The 18,773-nt window shown below is 41.3% G+C and overlaps 1 protein-coding gene across 2 annotated transcripts; it reads left to right on the top strand.

Moving 5' to 3' along the window:
- The first annotated feature begins 517 nt into the window (after positions 1-517).
- Positions 518-6,921, top strand: acsl5 (acyl-CoA synthetase long chain family member 5). 2 transcript variants are annotated; one of them, XM_070851407.1, is made up of 21 exons: positions 518-627; positions 1,244-1,409; positions 1,519-1,630; positions 1,733-1,797; positions 1,890-1,991; positions 2,071-2,170; positions 2,503-2,681; positions 2,850-2,882; positions 2,992-3,043; positions 3,312-3,385; positions 3,478-3,555; positions 3,671-3,805; positions 3,951-4,085; positions 4,158-4,253; positions 4,519-4,591; positions 5,109-5,197; positions 5,353-5,469; positions 5,729-5,872; positions 5,955-6,056; positions 6,406-6,477; positions 6,760-6,921. In XM_070851407.1, the coding sequence occupies exons 2-21, from the start codon at positions 1,254-1,256 to the stop codon at positions 6,895-6,897; spliced, it is 2,052 nt and encodes a 683-aa protein (XP_070707508.1). In that variant the 5' UTR covers positions 518-627; positions 1,244-1,253; the 3' UTR covers positions 6,898-6,921. The 2 variants fall into 2 exon arrangements, with proteins under 2 accessions (XP_070707508.1, XP_070707509.1); XM_070851408.1 differs by having other exon boundaries at positions 524-627; positions 1,241-1,409.
- Positions 6,922-18,773: the final 11,852 nt, after the last annotated feature.

Raw genomic sequence — 18,773 nt, 5'->3', positions numbered from 1 at the left:
GGAGGAGTGTAGACTAAATAAACACTGCTAAGATGTTTATTAGGTGCTTCTATCTGAAATGAATGCTTTTTTTCCCCCAAGCAGATTTCTGTACATTTGCAGAATCTTACTATAATTTGCACAGAAACAGTGGCCCTCCACAGTCTGAACTGAAAGCTGTTTAAGTGGTGCATATTGTAAGCATCTTTTCTTAAAGAGATGATGTTTTGTCGTGCATTCAGTTTCAGAAATGTAAGGACTTTGGACATGATAAACAGGAGATAAGACCATCGACCTTTCATCAGCTGCAGCATCTTGGCCTTTGACATTTTCCTTAGATAAAGTTTATCTACATGGACTAAAATCAAAGTCATTTATTGATTTAAAAGAGCGTTCTTAAGCAGTTTTAAATCCCCAATATACACTTTAATATCATGATATACAACCATGCACAACCATTTGTTTTGCTTTTAAGCATTCAAAATGATCGTGGCCAAAGTTCAAAGGTCCCTTTCAGCTCTGTCAGAGTTCTTTATGAGTTGTCATTTTCTGTGTCTCGCCCTTCAGAGCAGAGGAGGAGGATCTGCTGTGCACACACACCTGTTGACCTGCCTGTCAGCTGGAAGCAGAGTGGAAATACCTGGGCAGGTAGGAGAGCCACTGAGTAATGTTTTAAAGAATCTATTCTTACAAACTAATAATGGCTGAATGAATTTTGGTACAGTAACCAAAAAACTGACTCTGAAAGTCACCATCTTATGAGTTTTTGACACTAGAAATGAGCAGCAACCTTTTTTTTTACTTTTATCTTTTATTACCATGTTTACTTTAAATGCTTTTAATTTCCATATAAATGCTGTAAAATGTGCTTGGTAGCAATAAAATATTTGGTATGTTCTCCTAAAATAATCGATCTTGACCTAATGTGCCTTATTTTATGCACTTGTAACTCCTTTTATATCTTTTGATCTCATGCATCATCAGTTAAGTTGTTCCACTGAGGGCCAATGTATGGAAATACTCTACTGTCCTAAACCAACTATTGTTAGTATAGACTGTACTTTTCAGAGTTTTCATGAGTTGGTCTAGTAATAACTGTTGCACAAGTTATGTTGACTTTGACCTCAAGTTATTACTCGGACGATATCATGAACAGCGTCAAGGAGCTCAGAATTGCACAATAACACCGTATATCTTTTTAAATATTGCATAGATTTTGGTGCTAAATCTTAATAGAACTCAACATTTTTCTGCTTCCCAGCAGGCTTTGCACCATGGACTTCCTTTTCCAGTTGCTGTTCTCCCCTCTCCCGACCTCGGCCATCATCTCCCTGTTTGCCTTGGCAGCCGCGACCCTATTTTACCTCAACACACGACCAAGCCCCCTCCGGACCCCCGTCGACCTCAACTGCCAAACTGTGGGCATCAAGGTAAAGAGTGCCAAGAGTTTCATTCATCTAAAATGATGCATCATTTATGGAGGTTCCTGTATACATTCATGTATAAGACGAGTTTGACAGTTTTCTGCTGTGTCATCAGGAGGGAGCGAGGAAGACTGCATTGCTTGAGAACAACAACACCCTGATCTCGTATTGCTATAATGACGCCAAGACCATCTATGAGGTTTTTCAGAGAGGTCTGACCGTTTCAGGTGATGAGAACTTTCTTTTTTGTCTTTTTTTTTTCATGCAGGGCAAGAGTAAGTAAATGATCTAATACAGTGCCTCTAGTTTTAATGTTCTCTCACCTGCAGGTAATGGGCCGTGTTTGGGCTATAGAAAACCAGGAAGGCCGTACCAGTGGCTGAAGTACAAACAGGTAAACCAACGGCATTCAGCACTGGAAAAACATGGTGAACACGAACTGCTGTGAATTCCAGCAGACCTTTACTCCACTTCCTCTTTATGAAGGTGTCTGATAGAGCGGAGCACCTGGGGTCAGGACTACTTCAGAAGGGTTTGAAGCCAAACCAGGAGACTTTTATTGGCATCTTTGCTCAGAACAGACCTGAGGTGAGTGCTGCTGGGGTGAATATGCTGTTTGTGTTTGTTTGGTTGGAACAACATACTATAAATGCTGTATCACTCGTAGTGGATTATCGGTGAACTGGCCTGTTACACCTACTCCATGGTAGCAGTTCCCCTGTACGACACCCTGGGTCCTGAGGCTCTTGTGTTCATTATCGACCAAGGTAATTGGAGCTTCTCTTGCATGCTAATGAGAGCTGAGTCCAGTAACTCAGGGGCTCTGTGTCAAGTGGGCTCTAATCTCTTCTCACTTATCACATCCACTGCCTCAGTCTGTGCTTCATTTTGCTTTTGATTGTCTGATCAATGATCATTTCTAGACAGTTTATCTATTACAGTAGGTCTCCTTGCCTTACTTTGCTTTATAAATCGTGTTGGGGTTTTTTTCTGATACTACAGACGTACTCAGTTTCATCTGGTGCAGCTGCTTTCCTCACTTTTGCTAATATTGCATTGTGTATTTAAGTGGTAATCAGCTCAAGTTTTCTTCTTTCAGCGGATATCACCACAGTGCTTTGCGACAATCAAAGCAAAGCAGAAATGCTGCTGCAGACCCGGGAGAAAGGCCAGACTCCAGTTCTCAAAACTATCATCATCATGGATTCCTTCAACTGTGAGCTGGTCGAGCGAGGAGCCAAGTGTGGGGTGGACATCGTGTCCATGCAGGATGTGGAGGTATTGCATGCCGAACATGAAAATGTGGTTGCTGGGGGGGTCGGTGCTTGTGTTTATACTGGCTTCATTGTGATACAAAACATTTTTAGTTTTCGTTCTGCACTTGGAACCAGTTGTGTTAGAAGAAGCACAAACATGATTGAAAACACATGACTGTTTTTCCTCCAGGCTCTGGGGAAACGTAATCTTCAAAAGCCAGTTGTAAGTTTGTTTCTGATGCATCCACTTTTTTTTTTTAAGTTTGGTTTTTTCTAAATTTGATTTCTCAAGTTGCATGTTTTTCTGTTGTGCTGATTTAATATCCCAACAGCCACCAAAGCCAGATGACCTCAGTATTGTTTGCTTCACCAGTGGCACAACAGGTGATCATTTCACACTTTCCCATGCCTCCACGATGTTTGAATCTTCCATGTGAATGAGTTTTACTGGCCCGCTGAATATTTTCACTAGCTTAGATTTATTTATTGTTTATATTGCACATTGAATCAGTAAATTAATGTAGTTTTCTCCATATGTCCAAGTTTAGTTTTGTGTTTTAAATGAGTTAGTGTATCATTTATTCAAGCTAAGTGTTTATTACCTGAAATTAAGTCTATCTTAAAAGGTAAATATATTGTATCTGCTTCTCAGGAAACCCTAAGGGAGCAATGTTGACCCATGAGAATGTGGTCTCTGATGCTGCAGGTGTCATCAAAGGCATTGAGGTGTGGATCGTAACCATTTTATGTTTTTAAAATCATGTGTTCATTTAGATGTCATGGGCCTATTGCTAACGGAGCCTCTGTGTGTCCCACAGGTGTCAATAGTTCCATCTACCCAGGATGTCAGCATTTCATTCCTGCCATTAGCGCACATGTTTGAGAGAGTCGTACAGGTGAGCAGACTCCATTAAGATCAGATCATAAAAGCATGCTTACAATCCTTGTATTCATAAATGAGACTTGATATCTTGACGTGTTTTCCAATGACTTCTTGTCGGTCTCTTTCAGACGGTGATGTATAGCGCTGGAGCTAGGGTGGGATTCTTCCAGGGTGACATCAGACTGCTGCCAGACGACATGAAAACCCTGCAGCCCACCATTTTCCCAGTTGTGCCTCGACTTCTCAATCGTGTCTATGACAAAGTAAGATTACTGTCGGGTACAACAGCCCCTTCTTTCCTCGCATCCTGTTTTAAACAAACCAAATGCTTCCAGTTTGCAATTTCAGAGGCTGTAATCCTTTTTTTTTTTTTTTTAAATCTCTGTTTAAAACTCCTGTCTATTCTAGGTTCAGAGTGGGGCCCAATCACCTTTCAAGAAGTGGCTGCTGAACTTTGCTGTGGAGAGGAAATATGCTGAAGTGAGGGAGGGCATCATCAGGAAGAACAGCATATGGGACAAGCTCATCTTCCACAAAGTGCAGGTACAGTTTCTGTTTGAACAAACGCAGATTGTTAAAGTCGCTGAGTGTAAACGTGTTTAACGTTGACTGTAGGAGTCACTTGGGGGACGCGTGCGGATCATGGTGACGGGAGCAGCACCCATATCTCCCTCCGTTCTCAACTTCCTCAGGGCTGTTCTGGGTTGCCAGGTAATGGACTTTTATCCTCCTCTGTGTCTTCATACCTCTGAGATCCAATTTTGATTCTCTAAATAATTTTGGATTGAAAGATGCCGCTGACCCAGTTTCTAAAGCCGCCATGTAAGATGTTTGAACGTTGGTAAACCTTTGTGAAATATCTACTCGCCCCCCCAAACACAACAGTGTCCAGCTGGTATTGATCTGTTCATGCTGTCATGATAACCTGGTCGAACTGCTCTCACTCCGCTTGTTTTGATCTAACTGGCACTCTTAGATCTTTGAGGCATACGGCCAGACAGAGTGCACAGCCGGCTGCACCTTCACCATGCCAGGAGATGCCACCTCAGGTATGTAGTTCAACCTCACACGCTGACTAACAGGTTTCATGGTTACAGCTTCTCAAATGTGGCGTGTTATTCTAATTTAACACATGAAAAAGCAGCAAACTGAATTTTGAGGTTTAGACAAATTTTAAAGAAGTCACTTTGAGGTCTGAAAGAAAAGTGGTGGAAAAATACCCAACACAACACCCAAACTTCACAAATGGTTTGATCAGATAAATTATTCCATAATAAAAATGATAATTAGTCGCAACCCTATGGAAAATGGTGTAAAAAGAGCTTCACGCAATACACAAGTAAAATGCTGCTCAAACATTAATGCATGCAGACACTATACTTCAAGTGCACTTCCTTGATTTGTATGTAGGTACTTTTTAATTTAACAATTTAAAATGTAGGACTTGTAACTACGTAAAACTGAGACTTCAGTTTGATGATGCATACGATTAGGTAAGACTGTTTTAAGAAGCTGTTTCTCTGTACCACATCTTATCAACCCTCTGTGCATGATCTTTTTCCACAGGGCACGTTGGGGCGCCGCTGCCTTGTAACATTGTGAAGTTGGTGGATGTTGAAGAAATGAACTACTTTGCTTCAAATGGCGAAGGGGAGGTAAGATGATGGCAAATGAATGGGTGTAACAACTAGACCTAAGTGGACAGGCCAGATCTCCAATAAATAATACAAATGTGGTCTGTCACTAAATTAGTTTTAGAGTTTTGAGTAAAACAAATGTAATGGTCTACTGGTATCATTGTTCCTTCTAGGTCTGTATCAAAGGTAGAAATGTGTTCAAGGGCTACCTGAAAGACCCAGAGAAGACGGCGGAGGCCTTGGATAAAGACGGTTGGCTCCACACTGGAGACATTGGAAAATGGCTTCCAGTAAGAACCAAAACCCAGATAACAGGACAATTTGAAGAAACACTGACTCTTTTGTCTGTAGTCTCTGGACTTCACTCTGACACCCTTAAGATCATCTCACCTCAAGTACAATGAAACTTAAGCACATGGGAACACTGTATTAAACCTTTAACTGGTTTAACTCTTGCTGTCGGAATTAACTTTTAATATGAAGTTGTACTTGACTTGATTACAAAACAACAAAAAAGTTATTTCTCCTATCTGACTGCTTTGTGAATAGAGTGGCGTTCTGAAAATTATTGACCGGAAGAAGAATATCTTCAAGCTGGCTCAAGGGGAGTACATAGCACCAGAGAAGATTGAGAATGTGTATGTACGCAGTGGACCTGTGGCCCAAGTGTTTGTGCATGGAGACAGTCTACAGGTAAAACCAGCATCTTTGCAGTCTCTATTGCAGAACATACACTCTAAATCCCTCTAATCAAACTTCTTTGTTCTGTCTGTAGTCCTGCCTGGTTGCTGTTGTGGTCCCTGACTCTGAAGTCCTGCCAGGTTTTGCCAAAAATCAGGGATGCCAAGGCTCCATTGAAGAGCTCTGCAAAAACACAGTAATGTTTCCATGTGGCCCCCACACACTTGTGTTGTGTAGGAGGCACTTTATTCTGTTAAAATGTAGAAAACAAACTAATCTCGGGCAGATAATCTGGTTTCGCTGTATATGAAGGAGTGTTTCAAGCTCACTTTTCTATTTGGACTCGGGAAAAGAATATATGTGGTAAACGCAGTCATTAACACTAGAAGAAGCCAGCTGGACCAGTCCTCCATGTGTGCCGTAAAACTCATTAGATGTATTATCTGCAAATCAAACTGAATATTAAAAGTAGAGCAGCGTTTAATTTGATTCCAGTTTGATTTCAGTGGAGTGCTTCTAACAGTGACACTTTTTCTTGTTTTCAGACAATTAAAAAAGCCATTCTTTCAGACATGACCAAACTGGGCAAAGAGGCAGGACTCAAATCGTTTGAGCAGGTAATGCTTTTTTTTTTTTTTTTTTTTTTTTTTTTTTTTTTTAGTTACTCTGGTGTTTGACATTTGAGCGCAGACGCTGTGGTGTTACATTTCTCTAAACCTGGCTCAGTTCACCCTCTAGTGGTTAAAGTTGGCAGATTTTGTTCAAACACTTGGAAGATGCTGATTTCCTCCCCTCACCAACCCTAAATCCTCCTCCTGTCCTATTAGTACCAGTACTTTCTTATTTGCCTAGTTGCATCATTTTTAACAATCTGCCCTCTCCCTCCCTACCTCATGCAGGTGAAAGCTGTCTACCTCCACCCAGAACAGTTCACCATCGAGAATGGTCTGCTAACTCCAACTCTGAAGGCCAAGAGGGCCGAGCTCAAAACTCTCTTCCAGCCACAGATCGATAAACTGTATGCTAACATCCAATAAATGGAATGAGCCCACACCACCAAATATTCAGTTTCTGTGTCTCTTGTGCAGCAGCTTTTCTAAGCACACTTTAAATTCCTATGAGTTTTTGGCTTCAGAGGCTGGTGTCACCTGAGACGGTGAAATTCTGTTAAACTCATCTGTCTGCATAAGTGATATTGCATTGCAGCCTGGGGGTTAGCTGGACAGACTCTTTGGCAACAACCTGAGTGAATCATCGTTTTTACAGTCCCAGTTGTCGAATCGGGTGCATCAGGTTTGCTTCACAAAAACCTTGAATGCACTTCTCGTGTGTTTGAATGTACTAAATTGAGGCGTCAGAAATCCTGACTCCAGGTACAGTTGCATTATATTTCTGTTCAGTGAAAATGCCCTTTGTGCAGCCCTGAAAAAGGACATTGCCTGTCTGATGTGGGTAACAAATATTGATCAGAGCGATCATGAGCTGTAAACAGTGAGGGGGGGGGGGCAAACGTTTGTAGGATAGAAAAGTAATGTGTCCATGAATTTAGTCCCTATAATGGATCAAGCTCCAAAACACTGACTCCTACAAATCCCACAATGCAACTCATTTTCTTAAGATGCCTCATCTTTCAAACTCCATGCTTGAGCTCATAACACAGGCTTTCTGTAAAGGAGAAAATGAAGTGAAAAAGTAATCGTATAAAACCTGAAGAGTGCCCCTTTTCTAATGTTCACCACATAGCCAATATAACAGATGATTACAGTAGTAGTTTTAGACATTAATCAGTATTGGTGTGGTGTGCTGCTCCTGCCAAACATCCACATGGGCAGAATAGGCCTTTATTTTGAAGTGACTGTCTATTGAAAATATTGGATGTGGTTTCAATCAGGGTTAACAAGTTGGTTCATAAAGTACAAGGAAAGCAAAATGTTTCTGCCACTTTGTCAACACTGCCCTCATGTGTTGGAACACAAGTATTGTAGATGTTGGTTTTACTTCAGCGTTCAACACTGTTGACTTTCTTTAACACTGCTGCAAGCATTCACACAAATAAGTAAGTACTCTAAATATTGGTTTCCTGAATCCTGAATGAGAAAACACATTTGTCATCATGATGTATCCAAGTATTGGACTTCCACTCACGAGTCTTAAAGATGCAGATCTCAGGTTCCTCTTCAGCTGTAGTTTCACTGATCTTTACAGCTTCTTTCACGGCCAAAGCAGAGGGTTTGTTTTTCACACTCTGGACTCCTTTGAAGTGATTAATGTAACAGTTTTAGGAAATGCATGGCAATTCAGTTAATATAGCAAAACATACCTTTTAATAGCTGTGACACGATTAGCGACACACTAAGAAAACAAAGTGAAGTAAGACCATTAAAAATCATGAAAGCAAAATGTGAATTTGTGCCTTTAAATGTACAACTTTGCAATATTTAGTGCAATGAATTTTTTTTTAATGTGCAACAAAAAACATGTTCATAACATTCACACTACCTGCTGACTTCCTTATAAAACTGTGTGCAAGTGTACCTGGAAGAACTGATTCTTTAATGAGTCTAGCATGGAGCTAACCATTGTACAGGGACTTTGTGAATCTGCATTTGGCTGTCATCAAAATTACGTTACACAAATACTGTACCATCTAAATGAGGGGTGTGCATGGCCTGCTGCTGCAACCGGTCCACTAAAGGACCCACTTTTGTGGGCTACGCTCTTCAAAGCATTCAATCCCTGAACTGTGGCATGGTAAATATTTGTCTGCTGTATCCTACAGGCTCTGCTGAACTTTAAAGTGTTCAGAGAGTTGCAGTCATCCTTAATTTTTGGCCTCAGGAACAGTGCTGAGTAAAGGCGATGACGTGACTGAGAACACAGATGCCCTCAGGCAACATCACAAATGCAAAATCCTCCATTTGGGGATTCATAAAATACAAGAGCGGGAGTAGTTTTTACCTTGGTAACAACTAACCTGCTGCTGCTGGGGTCCAAACTAAAACACAGTGACTTCTAATGAACTCTAATGACTCTACAGGCTACAGGATACAGCTGCAGCTACACTTTCACCTTCTCAGACAATAAAAATGAGATCAAAACAAAGTAGCACAGTTATAAATAAAACTTTCTGTCATCACAACACTTGCTGTGGTGACTATTTATGTTCCCTTTTAACATCAGTGAGCTACATTAATGTCATTTATTGATCTGATCTTAACTGTGATTGACTGCAAGTTATCTACTTTCTTCCAGGAACAAGGTGTCATACATGTGTTTGGCTAGTCTGAGTAACTCAGTTTTAACTTAAGTCTGTAACACCTGAGCTGGATAATAAACGTATAAAGACCCCGAAACTGGTGTCTGAAAGTCTCCTGTGGTCCACATCCTTTCTTATAGCTGGACGTCCAACCTTGAGGTCAACAGAGTTTGATAGAAGGTCAACTATCTATCATGTATTCTCTTCTGTGAAGGTATGCTCATCCTCCTCCTCTACATGTTCATCATCCACGTCTTCGCAGAAGTTGAATAAATGAATAAAAAAGTTGGTAATTCAACAGGACATGAATAAATGTCTCAAACTTGTTCCTGCACATTTCTTTATTTCTCTGTTTCTTTCTTTACCTGTCTGCTGATGAAGAAGGAGCTCCTTATCTCAGTCTACTGCAGGTTTGCCTCAAAGTTGCAGCGGAGTAGAAGTTTGAGGCTTAAAAGCACCAAAAGGCCCCAGTGGAGTAAAGTCTCAGTAGGAGCAGCACCCCTGGGTGCAGCACCCCTGGGTGCAGCACCCCTGGGTGCAGCACCCCTGGGTGCAGCACCCCTGGGTGCAGCACCCCTGGGTGCAGCACCCCTGGGTGCAGCACCCCTGGGTGCAGCCTCTTCGTGCTCAGCTCATGTGATTTGCAGAAAACAGACCAATGCCGCCCCCTCGTGCTCGCTTTGCTCGTCGGCGCTTCGGAGAGTCTCTCCGGGCTGCAGCTGGATCTGCTCCGTCCGCTCCACCTGGAGTTTCCCGCGGGACAAAACCTCCACCTGTGCGGGTCCCCCTGAGGCCCAGACTGCTCCGTGGGCCAGAAAGCGAAGCTGCACGCAGATGTCACCTCCTTCTGCGGGTCCACACTGTTGGAGGATCTGGGATCAAAGTTGTTACCTGTGAACTTTCGCTTCTTCAACATGGCCTCTCCCTCCGCCACAGGTGACCACGACGAGCAGGTAAGAGCACTTTAACTAGTCCCGCTGTTGTAGAAGAAACAAAGCAGTTGTAACGCCAGGATTAACCTCCTGCTGGGTTTGACGTCGTTTGTTGAGATAGTGAACAGCAAACGCAGAGCAGCGTGTGTTGTTTCCTGTTTTATTTCTCCCTGCAGGGAGAAGCAGAAGCAAAATGACAAATATATCATTAAGAAGTTTGGCTGGGAAGTGGCTCTGACCTGAAAGCAGCAGTTTGCTCTGTTGTTTTGACGTTTGAACATCTATCCTGCACGGTTCACTCATGTCACTGCCTCCATGTGAAGCCAGTGGTGGAGTTGTTACCTTTCACTTGCTGATGTGACTCCATGAAAATGATATTGGACGTTTCTGTCCTCACCTTAACAGTTGGGACATGCACACATCCCATGCTCGTGTTCTGTATTTATTTATTGTATTTACTTGTTTGCCTGTTTTCAGAGCTTCAACAGAAATGCCACCATTGAGTATTTCCATATGAATACTTCTATCTAGCTCTCTGGGAAAGTGGGAAGGGCATTTCTGGTTGTTATCTGCTTTTTATGAATATTGTCTGAATTATAAATTCATCACTCGAGGAAGTGAACATCAGTAATGAAAACCACAGTTGTTTGCTGCCTGACTGGTGTTTCAATTGAAGCATGGATTCATTTGCATTGAATTATCTAATTTTAGTGTTGCAGTGCAGTGAATGCAGTGTGGAGAATGCATCCAACTTTCCCAAACACACTCAGATAGTTTGCTAAAAGTTTGGCTTGGATTTAAAGTACATGCGATCTGTATAAAATGGGCTAAAACAGACAAACCCACTGGTATAATCCTTTATTTGGGTTACCTTTGCTCATAAATCGCACTAACATGACGTGTTCCTGAAGGAGTTACTACCAAGTTTGTACAAAGTCTTGAATGTTTTGAATACTTCAGGAATCTGCCTGAATTTTGTAACATAATCTGGTGTTTCATCTTCACAGTCACTCACAGAAACCAAAAACCATTTAATATCTGAAATGAAGTTATATTTTTTTGTTGTGTGACATTACACATTGATTGCTGTTGGTATAAAGGAATTCTCTAAACTGTATTTTGTGCAGTAGCATGTATGATGGTGTGATGATGGAGGCTTCAATAGTTTGGAGATTTGGGGTTTCAGTGTCTTGAAACTGTTTGAAAAATGAATTTTGCTCTTAAAATGCTGTACGAACTCAGCATCAGTATCAGTATGTAGAAATACTCAACAGCACCTCACAACCAGTCTGCAAGTATCTAAATGCCTGTCTGTCAGCTCAGGTGTTCTTCATTGGCCAGATCAGCAGAACGCTTTGGCTAATCATCACTCTAAAGGCAAAACAGTTACGGTCAGAGACCAGTCAGCTATGGCTTTCTGGGTATTTATACACCATGTTTTTTCTAATCCACATTGGTTAATGAGAAAGGGAGCACTGTTTTATCCCTGATTTTATGGCTGAACAGTCTTGTTCTCCTGTTACAGCGAAGGATGGTTAAAGGGTCCACATCAAGGCGATCCAAGCAAAAAATATATATATAACAACCACTGCTCCAATGTACTTGCAGCGAGATATTCCACCCATCAGAGAAGACAGTGCTGATCAGTGCTGATGCACGACCTTGGCAGTCAGTGCACAAGAACTTGTTGGACTGCATTGTGAAAATTAATATGTGCTTACAGACGTTAAACTAGAAGCAACCTCAGAGGAATGTTTCCAATTTAAATTTTTTCTCAATTCTAGTGTCGCTGTGATAAACGCTGAAAACACAGAGCAGATTTGGACTCATTGAATGTGATTCAAAGTTCAACGTTTGTGGCCGTCAACAAGTTAAAATGCATAGAAATGCAGTTTTAAGCTGCAGTGTTCTTTCTGAGCCTTTGGTAAAGTATGTTTTGACTGTGCGCTCTACTGTTTTTTAAAGGCTGAAGCAGGCAGACAGTTTCCTGATGTCTGAAGTCATGCGTCCTTTTAGAAATAATGGGTGTGTATGAGGATTTCTGCAGCCATACTGTTTGTCTGTGCCTGCTGATCTGTGTACTTCAGCCTGTTGGTGCGCCTGTCTGTCTGTGGCTTTTCCCATCTGTCTGTTAATGGTTGACCACAGATTGTGATGGGAAATGAAAGGCGGCTCAGTGTTTTAGTAGTATTGCCTGTTGTCAGGACACTGCAGGAGGTTTATTGTGGCAGAGCAAACATGGTGAGACTCCACCTACGTCCTGGACAACACACGGATTTCACTCCACCTGGAGCCTGCAGAGCTGTGTGTGTCTGCACGGGGAGGTCTGATGGGTTAAATAGTTTGGTTTCAGCTTTAGCCCAGCCGATACTAGAGTTTTGAGTGAATCAATCAATTTGATAGTTGAAGAAAATGTGGTAATGATGTACTTTGATGTACGCGCAAACAGACATCTTCAAATGTCTTGTTTTGTCAACCTGAAGATATTCAGTTTTACTATCACATATCAACACAAAGAGAAGCATCAAGTCACCGTAGAAGCTGGAATCTGCAAATATTTTAATGTTTTGCTTAAAAATATTTGCCACATTTTCTTTTTTTTGTCTGTGGACCACAGGCGTACATTTAAATCTATTTACTTATTTTTAATTTGCTTTTTAGGAACTGTGACCAAGCACAGATCACCTTGATCGCGCTCTCCTGTAGACAAACCATACCACTGAGGCACTGTTTCTAACCTCAAACACATCTTTGGCATTTCTTTACTGCAATTTATTGCTACTTATGGGACGACATAGACACTAATAACCATGTATCTGCACTAAGCGGACATCGGCCAGTTTATCAGTCTGGGTGATTTAATTTGTACTAAAGAAGTCTTTTCATAGCCCCTCTCATTGTAATGTGTAGTTGAGCTGAGTCAGCACGCTGCATGGGGGGCCGTGAGCTCCCTCATTCACTCCCCCTGGCTCTCAGTCAGTGCTGGGTATTGTACTGTAATGAGTAAACATGACCTCAGTTGTGGTGAGGCAATGTCAAGTCACTGAATTTGTGTTTGTTTGTGGACAGCGTGACCTGCTGTTCGGTAAACACACCAGACAGCAGCAGTTAGAATCGTGTCACATGGTGTTTATCGTGAGCCACAAACAAATCTGGAGGTCTAGCCATGGATATATGTCAGGTTAGTAGCATTAACATGTATCTCCACTTCAGTGTGTGTGTGACTATCTGAGCCAGATACACAGGCGGCCACGGTGAGACAGACCAGAGCCTGTGATAACTGAATGGCATCTATTGACGAGGACTCACAGATAGAGGGAAGGAGCCAGGATATGAAGTCTTACAGGGATGTTGCTTGGAACGTGGCTTTTCCTCATTCACTAAATAACTGAGATCTTGCACCAGTAAAATGGAAGGAAAGCAGTGCAGCTGAACATTGTGCGTTTGGGCTCATGCAATATATGTTTTAAGTAACTCTGAATCCCAAAAATACAAAGTGCCACACGTTGATGCCGTCCTGAGTCCCGTCTGTTGGGTTTTCAGAGTCCAGGTCGGACCAATAAGTGAGCTCTCGACTTTTGTTTTCCACAGTTGCCTTCTGTTTAATTTCCTCTTACAAAGTCTCACAGCAGCTCCAGTGCGATGTGATATGATTGGTGTAGTCAGTAATACTTATTAAGTAGGTCATTATGTGCATTTTTGTTCATCCAAAGTCAAACAAATGAGTTTCTATGTCAGTTTTACCAAACTTTTGTTTTGCCACAGACGCAGATCTTTTTGTTGAGCAGACGTAAGAATATTCAACTAATATTTCTTTACTCTTGTGGGATTCACTTCTTCAATCCCAAGAGTGTCTTCTCTTCAACAAAAATGACTAAATCAGCAGCAGAAAACAGTTTCTTTTGGTATCAGATCTTATTTAGGGGCACTTTATAAATCTATGTAAACCAGGTCTTCCCATCAAATAGCTCACTAAAATTTTAAAATATGGTGACTCATTAACACTTTTGCTTGTGCGGTTAGCTGACAGGAGGGAATATTGGTTTTAATGTTCAGCACTGATACTTGACAGGACATGCTGCTGCTGACCAAAGCAAGAGGCTGTTTTTACCCATTAACCAGATCTGGTTTAATATTAAAAGTGTTGAATAGACACTTGATTAATAATTCCACATACAAGCTTCAGAACTTTATTTATAACAGGCACCAGTAAAAATGAGTTTATGAGCTTCTAAAGGTAAAAGTCAGACAGTAATGATTAACCTGATTTATTTCTTTTGTTGGCTGCACAAAGGCTCAACTTTAGCTGTTAAACATTGACAAAATAAGGAGGGGTTTCAATCAAACAGATTTATTTATACATTAACAAAATGCTTTTTGGTTTGTTAAATCAAAATATACACAACTGCAGTTTTATAAGTACAGATGGTAAACAATTTAATCAATAATCAAATAGATGTCTACTCCAAGGCAGGTGTTATATGTTAACTTATCAGCTGTATTTTGAATTAATGATGCTCCAGGTAGGTCATACGATATAGTTTGGATAAGATTTAGATGTTAAAGTGACTAAAGTGTTGTGAAAAGTTGAAAAGGAAAAGTTTTAGCCCATTAACGTATTTCAGGTCATTTTAAAAGAGCAGGCACTTGTTCCAAAAGGAGGATTGTTGGAGATGGAAATGACCGTGTTGGGTCAGCAGCACCATGACCAACAAAAGATCAGTTACTGTGTGAACATCTGCACATTGAAAGAGTGGATGGATCAATGAATGAATGAATGAGCACCAGTGTGTTAGCAGTAATGACTGGATGAGAACAGGGCAGAGAGAGATTTCGCTGTCACACTACTTGCAGGGCCACAGCGCTGACTGACACCATGGTGTTATACAGTAAAGGGGGGTCTATTCTTCTGTTATATCTCTATGAATGGGTCAGTACGTGTCAGCTGACCCTCTTCCCTGGGCTGACCGAGCGTCTGACGCGGGTCTGTGCTCCCATGAATGGGTTAGTCGACCTTCCAGTACGCTGTCTGGTTGTAATGTGAGGTCTGATATAAGTGTCCCTTGCTACAAATATTGGAGTTGGAAATGAATTAAATTCTGTGTACATGTCTCATAAATGCTCTCTTCAAAGCCACCAGACTCCATTAATGAAAATATAAATTTTACCTTGAAGAACACAGAAGCTGCTGCACTAATTGCTGCCTTGATCAGTTAGTTTATGTGTGTTATTGTGTGACTTCTGTGTTTTTAAAGAGCTCGTTCAGATCCTATTTAACATGTTAGTTTGTTGACCAAATCAGTGGTAGTCTAGCAGCTCTCATGTTCTGTGAGGTAAAATTACTGTTTTTGTCAATGGAGTCTGGTGGCTCTAAAGAGAGCATAGAGTGATACAACAGATTCAGTTCCCTGGCGTCTGATGGCAATGTAATGTGGTAAAAATATTCTAAATATAGCATGCACTTCAACTGATGTTGATGGGGACGTGCCAACTGCAATCTACTGAAAGTAATAGACAACCCCACTTCAAAAAATATGAACTATCCCTTTAAGGGCCGGGTTATACTAGAAAAGAAGTGGTTCGAGCGACATGTTGTCAGATCTTATAAATGTTCTGCTGTAGAAACCCCTCAAAATCCACTGTTTGCAGCGATTCCATTAAAATGAATTTTCATCTTGAAACTCACTGTCATAAATGCTGGTGCGGCTGGACTTTTATTCGCCTCAAGTGTCAACTTCTTAGTAGGAGTGTGCGTCACTTATCCGAGGCTCACTGACTGCCCGAGGCCAGATTTCCATGTAGGTCTTCCCTTCTCACTCTCATTCCTTTTCCTTCTCCTTCTCTGTATTTCTGTATTTTTGCTGCTCCAGCTGTCTTCGAATTAAAAAGTTATGGTTGTTTGCAGCCTGATTGTCCCAGATGTGTCCTCGTGGTGCACATGGCTGTTATATATACATAGAAAATTAAATTCTGCAACTTCCATCGTCCATGTTGGAGATCCTTCTGTGTGCATATACACGTCAAACTACATACAGGACTAGATCTACATAAATAGTTACATACAGCACCATTGTCCCACCTTTACTGTCACATTAAGATGCAAAGAGATGTAGGAATTGTTGCTATTTGACGGACGCATCAGCAGGGCGATATCAGCGGCTTATAAGTCAACAGACTCGTGACATGAAACTTGATAAACTAAAAATCTGTTTTATTGTCAACGTTTCTATTTACATCTTACAGATTCTCCCAGTTTAAGTTTAATTTTGTTTATGTGATTTTATTTGTGGTTATTTTCTAGAAATAATTTAAATATCAGTGATATTTAAAATGATATATTTAGTGTTACTGTCATGTTAATCGTTCGTAATTGTTAATCGTTTCAGTATAAGTCACACTGTAACATACGTACAAACATGTTTCATGATGTTTAATTTGATGTATGAAATACATGCTGTGAAGTCACGTGAGATTTTTTTTCTATTCCACCAGTAATTCCACAAAATGATGCTGAAAATAAAATAGGAAAATAAAGTTCATACCTGAAATGAAACATCTTCGTTACCCCTCCAGCAATCTGCTTATCTTAACAGATTCAGACAAGTGGGTGGACGTTACAGAAGCATTACACAACTTCTCATGTTTGACTAATGATTTTAAAATGCCAAATTAAACACCAGATAACCAGACCTGCAGCCCTCTGTCTGGAAATATAACACTGACATTATCAAGGCCCCAAATGCTTCCAAAGCTGTTGAATAAACTGGTGTTACAGTTTAAGTGTCATATATTTTTTTCTAGTTGTTGCAGAAGAAGAAGAAGAAGAAGAAATACTGAGCGTGTGATTGGACATGTGTTCAAATTGAAGGGGGGGGTGCAGGGAGAGCAGCTTGGTGGTAGAAAGTGAGCGAGGATCCAACTTTCCAGCTCTGCTCCTGTCACTGGGCGGCTCACTGGGGTTGGCGATGAGACCATTTTAGGCGTGGAACCGCGTCCTTTTTGCTGCCATTAGCATTGTGTGAGTGCGCCGGTCCCGACACAAAGACGGATTGTAAATCAAGGGGAGGTTGGAAAGTCCGTCTCTTTGTGACTGCTGTTGGTGTGTCTGCTCTTTCTCAATAGCCGTGTGTGTGTGTGTGTGTGTGTGTGTGTGTGTGTGTGTGAGGGATTCCTACCCTTCTGTGTAAATGAGCCTCTTTTACTTCACGAGTGTTAGCGCCCCTTTTCATCTGACATTTATGTTCATTTGGGGTGTTGCAGAAAAACACCCCTCTGATTGGTTAGTTAAAAGGAACAAAACGCCACACAGAGGTTTCCCAGGTTGAAAAGTTCAAAAGGATGATTTATTCTTTGTCTTTACTTTTACAGATGTTTGTCCCCATTGTCTCCCAAATGTGAATACTCAGTTGGCATGTGCACTGCAGTCCTTATCACTCAAATCTCTGCTGCTGGCCCAGACAGGTTGAAGACAGCAGTGTGCCACCTCTGTGCCACACATAGCTGCTTCCATTTATCTCAGCACCTTGTGGGAAGTTCATACCACAACTCACTCAGTGATCTCACTGTATGTTTGGTACCGTAGCTCTGAGACCTCTGTTGTGCCTGAGTATGCCTTTGTGTAGATTCATGACTTAAAGGAGATGTATTCTGCCCTTTTTTAGGTTCATATTTTCATTTTGGGGTCCTAGGAGAATATTTTTACGTGCTGTTATGTTCAAAAACCTGTATTTTTCTCTTTCAGTGCATACTGCACTTCTCAGCCGCTGTCTAAACGCTCTGTTTCAGCTGCTGTCTCTTTAAGGCTCGTAAGCATCACCGCCCATTAGAGACCCTGTAACCGAGGGACATACTGACCCAAAGTTCAACAGACTAATCTGCCAAACAACCAGCAAAATCACAAATAAACAGGAAAAAAGCTGGTAGCGATTGATCATTTGTACCGTTGAAGGCCCTCATTATCAGAACAGTCCACAGTTAAATAACGTTATATACACACACACACACACATCTGACGTGTTTGGTAGTCACTGTGAGGACATTTCCATCACAAGTTCATCCAAAATAAAGTAAATCCTCTTGTCTTCACCTGCTCAGATGGTGGAAGGACATGAAGACAGTTGTCTGGGTGTTTGCAGCCAGCAGCAGAACAATTTGTGTGCTTTGCTCGTACCTTCGTCATCTTATTACCACAACTAATGGCAGCAATGGCATACATTGATTTTTCAGTGGGCGGGACCGTCAGCTTGCAGAAAGGGTGAAGGAGGTCACATGATCAACAGATTCCTGTATGTGACGTCACATGCGAAGGCCAAGGCTTAACGGAGTGTTCTTATAACTACTTACTGAAAGATGGAGCAGGAGAGAGGAGAGAGGATGAGTTTTCCTCATAGTTTAAGGATCTCTAGACACGCCGTGAGCACACATTCATGTTCTGAAGCCATTAAAAAGTGCTTTTTGCACTGTGTGTATGCTGCACAAAGACAGAAATATGCACACACCTCATATTTCATGTTTATCTTCAAGTATCATCTGCAGCTTTCTCTAGAAAACTGTGTGCACCTGTTTTGAAGTGAGCATATTCTCACCGCCTATTTCTATTTATTATTTATTTGGTGGAAATATTTTTTACACATGTGGCCCCAGCTCTGGTGGGTGACAACCTCACCCCTGTACACCTTTAACTCCCATTATCTAGAGCGTTTTCAGGACATCTCTAACAACTTTG

This window comes from Pempheris klunzingeri, chromosome 20, assembly GCF_042242105.1.
Source record: "Pempheris klunzingeri isolate RE-2024b chromosome 20, fPemKlu1.hap1, whole genome shotgun sequence".
Taxonomy (NCBI): domain Eukaryota; kingdom Metazoa; phylum Chordata; class Actinopteri; order Acropomatiformes; family Pempheridae; genus Pempheris; species Pempheris klunzingeri.
The sequence above is the reverse complement of the archived record's forward strand: the minus strand, read 5'-3'. Positions and strand labels throughout refer to the sequence as shown.

Coding starts and splice junctions, on each gene's coding strand:
- acsl5 (XM_070851407.1), top strand. CDS start 1,254: ATGGACTTCCTTTTCCAGTTGCTGTTCTCCCCTCTCCCGACCTCGGCC. Junction 5,470..5,728: donor ACATTGGAAAATGGCTTCCA/GTAAGAACCAAA, acceptor CTTTGTGAATAG/AGTGGCGTTCTGAAAATTAT. Junction 6,057..6,405: donor AAGAGCTCTGCAAAAACACA/GTAATGTTTCCA, acceptor TCTTGTTTTCAG/ACAATTAAAAAAGCCATTCT.